The sequence below is a fragment of the Belonocnema kinseyi genome, chromosome 2 (genome assembly GCF_010883055.1).
Source record: "Belonocnema kinseyi isolate 2016_QV_RU_SX_M_011 chromosome 2, B_treatae_v1, whole genome shotgun sequence".
Lineage (NCBI taxonomy): Eukaryota > Metazoa > Arthropoda > Insecta > Hymenoptera > Cynipidae > Belonocnema > Belonocnema kinseyi.
Genome location: NC_046658.1, coordinates 69,586,613 through 69,593,721, shown reverse-complemented (window position 1 = coordinate 69,593,721; position 7,109 = coordinate 69,586,613). Strand labels below are relative to the sequence as shown.

The window sequence follows — 7,109 nt, the reverse complement described above, 5'->3', positions numbered from 1 at the left end:
AGTTCTGAATTTTTCAAAAAAAAAAAATTCTAAAATCGGTGCATAATTGCGTTCTAAATGTCATTTTGAACCTCGTTTTCCGATTTCACCCCACTGTGCGCTCCTAGTGTAGCACAGTGGGGGAAAACACCGTTTTTGTACAAAAATAAGTCTTTTAGGTATAAAGAGTAACTGCGGATATTTCACTTCAACTACAGAAAAATTGGTTATTCAATAATAAAGTTTAAACTTATTTTACCTAAAATGATATAATTTTTTTAAGACCTAATTAATTAAAACCGGTCATAAATCAATGTAATAATTAATAAAAAATAATTTGCAGTTGGTTAGGATAAGCAAACAAATTATAATGTTCTAGAAAAATCAATAAACGAGTCATTTTTTTGTGACTCGTAATGATTAGCTATTACAAATCCATATATTTTATATAGAATATGATAGATGTTAATCTGCGATTACAATTAGTCAACAGTAGCTGCTTTCTAGCTATTACTTAAACAATCTTTGTAAACAAATACATACTTGGAATATTTTCTTATGAATAGGCTTAATACTTTTGGTGGAATCAATCACGCCAAGTCATTTCTATTTCAGTAGTATGATATTAAAGTTTATACTTTTGTATACAATACCTCCAAGCCTCTTACATAAAACTAGAAATTTACAAAGTTTAATTAAAATCGGTCTATTAAGCTAGTACCTCGACAATCGAATTTGGGCATTCTTCATAGCTCAGAATTTTCGGCTTTTTTGTGGGCACTAATTAAAATCTTTAGGCTTCTTAACTCTTTCAAGAAATAAATTATCTCGTAGAGGTGCTAGTTTATACATTAACCTAACACTTTTACTATCTAAAATCACAAAATAATAAAAAATCAATTCCACCAGAATTTTTGGGATATTTGGGCTCTTGAATTCAAAAAACAAATTTCCCTAAAAGAATCCGTCAGTTCTGAAATCGACCCCCTTCAAAAAATGTAAAATGTTCTCAAATTAAATGTAGCCTTATTTTTGGGCAAAGTTATATCTGCATGGTATAAAGAGGGTGCATTTCAACGTTAAGGATTGGAGTCCAAAATACGCAGTTGGTATTTTTGATGAACCCAAAAATCAGAGACTATTCAAGATGTAAAATTCTTAAAAAGGTTATTTTATTTGGCAGTCATATATGCGCGGTATACGTGGGGTGCTTTATAACGTTAAAGGTTGGAGGAAAAAATTCGGACTTGGTATTTTGGAAGAGCCCAAAAAAGTGCAAAAATATGGCGAGATTTAATTGGTGAAAATTCAAATTTTTTGGAGGTGGATATTATTTGCAACTTAAGGGTTTTTTTTTCAGGAAATTTTGTTTTTTTTTCTCAGAATTTAAGGGCCCAACATTCCCAAAGACCTGGCCGAATTGAATTTTTATTATTTTGGGATTTTAGATAGTGTATGTGCTAGATTAATGTAAGCAACACCTTCACAAAGAAATTTATTTTTTGACCAAAATAAAGGATCCCAGAAAATGAAATTGCTGCCCAAAATTCTGAGCTATGAATAATACCGAAATTCGATGGCGGAAATGCTAGCTTAGTGGACCTCATAAAGGTCGAACGACTATTTGCATATCTTGATAATTCTGACGTATACCGGTCCAAATAATAAAAAAATTCACGAATATTCTAACCTCCAAATTTTCAATAACATTCTAAAGTGCTGCGAAATATTCGAATATATTCCTATAGTTAATAATAATACATAATAGAATATCGTTTCCTATTTCAAAGAAAATTAATTTTTCTAAGTTCAGCTGCTTGAGTCAACATTTGAGTATTAATTTAACAATTTGTTTTGCATTTTTCTTTTAAATAAAAGGATTAAAAAACGAGGTAATCTGAATTGTTTTCAGGGTTGGCAAAGACCGATCATCAGGGAAGATTTTTCACCTTAACGTATAACAGAACTTTACTGTATCAATTTTCACATAATCAGCAGCTAACTTCACTTTACAACCAAATGCATAGAATAAAACTATATTTTCGTAATATCATCTTAACAAATAATAATAATTATCATTTTATTATTTCGTTAAATATTTCTTAAAAAATCAAAACTAATTTCCAAATACGCTTATAGTAAAGATTATTTTCTAGAAAGACATTAATAAAATAAGGTCACTACGCACGCATTTGGCCCATTGTTTTCCCCTCAGCACTCAACGAAATAATGTTAGCTGGTGATTAGGTAAAAATACATCGACACATAGAAATGGACCGATAATGCTGTGGGGAGAACAGAAATGGGCTCTATAGAGAGAGAAAACATACGAGATGTAGACCTGTATCTTTATGGATAAAGCTGATTCGTCGAGAGCATTTTCGTTGGTTGAAGTTTGATGAAGCAAAGGACCGTGCTTCGTATCGCGAAGGCCCTAATAATTTGACGTTTATTATATATTTCAGAATTTATTTAATTATAATTTAGGGTGAATAAATATTAAAGGTAACATGTGCAGTTTGTGGGCATTGCAAAGAAGTTGAAGTTCATTTTTAATAGTTTTAAAATATAAGGTTAAAAAAGTGGAAATTATTGCTAAAAAATAAACGTTATTTTTCCTTGCACACTGTTTGATTTCAGAGTACACATAATTTTAACAATTGAAAAATTGTATGACACTATGTTTCAAATTTCTGACACTTTTAACACTATTTTTTATCTCAAAAAAGGATTATTATTGTAGCATTTTCAATTCAATTTCAAGAAGAATTTAAGATCAGCAAGTTATTTTTATAAGCTAACTGAAACATGACATTTTGCATGAATATTTTTAAAAATTCAATTTATTATAACTGCAAATTTATAATGTATCGTTTATAATATATAATCTCTAATGGTTTTTCTCTCTATAGAGCCCATTTCCGTTTGCCCCACAGCGTTATCGGACCATTGCTATATGTCGATGTAAAAGTACCTAACAGTGTATAACCAAGGTTTTTAAACAATTTTTGAAAATAATCCTATTTTTCTGTGAAAAAAGATCCTCCTTTGTTCTGCTGGAAATCAAACCCAGGTCTTCCGATTGTCGGTTGGGTGCTCTACCCACTAAGCTACTGAAGATATCCAGAGAATAATTTTTCATTTTTAATCCCTTTTCTCGTGTTTAAAGATTACCTTGCTCTTTGGGGTTTCTTAAATCGATACATACTAAAAGTAAATGATAGGAATCAAGACTTAGTATAATTTTGTACCTAAAAATACTTCCTTGGCCTGTTCTAGCAAATTCCTGATTTCTTGATCAGTGGTATCAAGTGTAATCAGTTCAATCTGCTGAAAATGAAACGTTACATGATCCCCGCTAAGAACGGTGTTTCCTGTTGGTCTCGGCCAAATTAGGCGAGTATTTCCACCACAAGTGGCAGCACAAGTTGCAAAGGAGGTCCTCGAGGATCTGACAGCTCTTCTCTCACAACGATTCTCATTGCAAACCCAAGACCAAGGACTCTGGAATGTCCTGAAACACGCAAACTCCTTCTTACAAACTCCAGTTGCCACACTCCACTCTTCGAATTTAAATACCTGCTATTTCAGCACGATCGAACAAAAACAATTTAAATAAATTTCAATTCAAGCCAAGGACGAAACCGATCGATTCAATTCACAAATAGAAAATACTAATAGTGATGACAATTATCGAGGGACAAAACACATATTAATTAATTAAGCCGTGAATTCTACTATATCTGAATTCTAATTATAAAAAGTTTATATAATAGAATAATAAATTACAAAAGAGAAAATTAAAAAATGCATTAAGGGAAGATTATATTAACTATTTCATAGCTCCAAATAATATCAGAAATTCCATTGATAAACATGAATAATTTATTTTTATAGCAAATTTTTATTATACTCTGGATGACCACTCATGGTAAAAAAAATCCAGTTTTCCAGTCCAGTAACCACCATCAACCTTTTTTTCTAAATATTTAAATAACAATATTAATTGATATCTTTTTAATTTACAATCTTTTTAGTATAACAGTGGTTATAAGGAGTAACAGTAGTTCCTAGCTTGTTAGTTTCTGAATGCAATACGTGTTCCGTTTTTTAAATACTCGTGTCGCGATATAACAGTTAGCTGACCTTACTCCAGTGAAAAAAACAAATAAGTGCCATTGAATGAATGAGTGACAAGAAAATAATGTCAGAGTAAACATACTTGGAAAATAATGTAGGGGAAACGACCCTACATTAGACCATAATTAATTAAAAATGCTCCTGCATGCAATATAATTAATTTAATTAAATATATAGTTAGCACTCTACACGTGTTAATAAATTTAAATTATAATTAATTATTTGAGGTATATTTGAGATTTTAATTAATGTTTATTTTACTTTAAGATAGCCTCCCCTACGTCTACTCAAATATCTCTAATAAAAAAATCTACATACTTTAGAAAAAATATCCATTCAAGATCTCACAAATGTCTTATCCGTAATATTTTTTATTACTTATTTTTAATTAATTTTTTTTCAAATAAATTTGTTTCTCTTTATGATACTCTAAGGTGAAAACTTAATTATTAACAACATTTTCGTAAATTTTTCCCTCTTTAATTAAAAGATTATTTTCTTGATAAAATTCCTTGTAGAGGTGCGTCATGAAAAGGGATTCAATTAGCATTCTAAAATAATAATATAAAAGGATAATTTGATAGTATTTTTATAACTACAATAGCAAAGGGATGAAAGTTGAAAAGCCTTCCTTGTTATACTGAGGGGTTTTGTTCTTTCTAAAGACTGGCGTTATATTGTAGCGAAAAATGCGAATCTTTTCAGTTTGGTTTTACAAGTTTTACCTAAGACTTTCTGAATATTCAAATAGTTGTTCTTCCGGTCTGGTAGTGTCTTTCTTGCCAACCACACCAGAAACAAAATGACGTGGAAACTCGTTCAAGCTGTAAAATTGGTTGAAAATAAAAGTAATCAGGGTGGCTATTGTATTTTTATAGCGACCCTGAAAAATTCTGATTTCCTAGTTAATAATTATTCTAGATTTTCTAGATCAAATTCTAATAAAAACTCGGAAATTAATAATAAATGTTTTTCTCCCACTAACATTAGCAGGGTGGCCACTAAAACTTCAAAAAATACACAAGAACGCCAATATAACGGAAGTTTCGGGGGTTACCTCGCAATGGCCTCTCCTTTAAATCAGTCATTGGAAACGTAAACAGTATACAAGCGTTCTTGTGTAATTCCAAGCTATTTCCCGATTGACTTTCAAATGTTTATATTATTATTTATTCAATACTAATTGCTTTGTTATATACAATTTAAAAAGAATTATACATTTCATGACTCCAAGGTCAAACAGTATATCATTTAAATTACTGTAAAAGTTATTTCAGACTTCACAGCCTAAAATTATCTGAAAACAGATAAAATGGAGTGATTTTTCAATGAAATATATATAACAGTTGAATTTTCAAATGAAAGAGATGAACTTTTAATCCAAAAGTATGAATTTTCTTTCCAAAAGGACGAATGTTCAACAAAATAAATCTGATAAAAAATATGATAGATTTTTCAATTTAAAAGAAATAATTTAAAGCCAAAAATAGTTTGATTCTCGCATTGAGTTATATTAATGCAGTTCGTAGTCGAGCGAAGAAACGAGAAAAGACGGCATTTTCTTGAAGGCAGCGGAAGAAAGCGGAATTCTTTTTTAAAAAGTCAACAAAAGGGCCCAGTTTGTCGATCGGTGCTTCGGAGATATTCGCCTTCTTGTAATCCAAAATTTAAAATATAGATTTTGTATTTGGTAAAAGTATCCTTTTATGTCCCCAAAATAACGGGAAGTGAGTGAATTTTATAGTTGCAGACAAAATATATAACATGTTTTTGCGAAACATTTAGGGTGTCCCTAAATTACAACTTTATAATGCCAATTATCAGTAACTAATTATATAAATTTAGACAACCTATGTAATTATACTTTAACGGAGCTGGTTAGTTGCACTTAGAACAATTCCAAACACATCTTTTTTCTATAGAACAAGACGATGTTTAATACAAAAGTAAACACAACATTTAAAATTTCCCGGTTTTCAACCAATTTCCCGACTTTTTCCCGGTGCTTCAAATTACAGATTAATTCCCGGGTTTCCCGGTAAGTGACCACCCTAAATTTGCTACTTAATTTTATGAACTAGCCGCTCAATCCTTGACGGCGGTGTAAATTAAAATTTAATAAAATCTTAATAGTAAAGCAGGTCCGTACATATTATTTTCCCTTTGTGGGGAAATTAAATATCAACAATAGAATAATAATGCTGCCAGTTGCAGCAGACTTGGGATGAAATAGAAATGAATTATAATTGTGTAACTTGTTTCTGCTTACCTTCGAGCTGTGAATGGTTGTAGAGAGGCAAGAGGTGGTGCATGGGCAAACATCGCGATCAGAAGAACCCCAGTAATCAACACGAGAAAGAGGAGGATTCGCCTCATCCACCCGCTGGGCACCCCACCCACCATTCTCGCGAACCTTTTAAAAAAATTTTTTAACTTTAGTCAAATATTCATGCATAGATAATTAATATAAAAATTTAATTTGCTCAAAAATCTCAGTTTCAAACGACGGGCAATCATTCCATTTTAAAGCCTAAGTCAAACCAATTTCTAGAAAATGTATGCTTACGTTTTATTATCATTTTTGAGGATATTTTAAATTTTCTGAATTAAAAAATTTTATTAGAGATCTAAAACTTCAATTCCATTCGAGATTTGACGTTAAAAGCGATTTTTATTTTCCTGCTTTTATGACATCGAATCAATTTCAAATCAGGCAGGTTCAACACTTCAAGTTTCAAAAACTCTGAGCGAAGAAATGTGTCATTTTAGAGGACATTAGGTAACACGGAGTTTTCCAATTGATTAAAAAAATTGTCACGAAGTTACGAGTGTTTTAATTTCTAAGTCTATTAAAAAAACATTTGATTTGAACTTCTACATTTTTATCTGAATTAGATATTTCAAATTTCTTTACGGAGTCTGATAAGTTTTACTGCTCTTTTTCGAAGTCCATCCAAAAATTTAGAAAAGTTAAAAATTAACAAAATGGC

At 30.7% G+C, this 7,109-nt stretch overlaps 1 protein-coding gene across 2 annotated transcripts in view; it reads right to left on the bottom strand.

The window, feature by feature from the left end:
* The window catches only part of LOC117168466 (probable beta-hexosaminidase fdl), a 92,681-nt gene that overhangs the window by 10,845 nt on the left and 74,727 nt on the right, over window positions 1-7,109 (bottom strand). The window contains exons 3-5 of one of the 2 annotated variants that reach the window (XM_033354141.1): window positions 6,389-6,532; window positions 4,845-4,943; window positions 3,231-3,493 (exon numbers count right to left, since the gene is read on the bottom strand). In XM_033354141.1, coding sequence (XP_033210032.1) covers window positions 3,231-3,493; window positions 4,845-4,943; window positions 6,389-6,522 — 496 coding nt within the window. In that variant the 5' untranslated portion in view covers window positions 6,523-6,532. The remainder of the gene's footprint in view (window positions 1-3,230; window positions 3,494-4,844; window positions 4,944-6,388; window positions 6,533-7,109) is intronic. The other variant, XM_033354142.1, reaches the window with a different exon arrangement.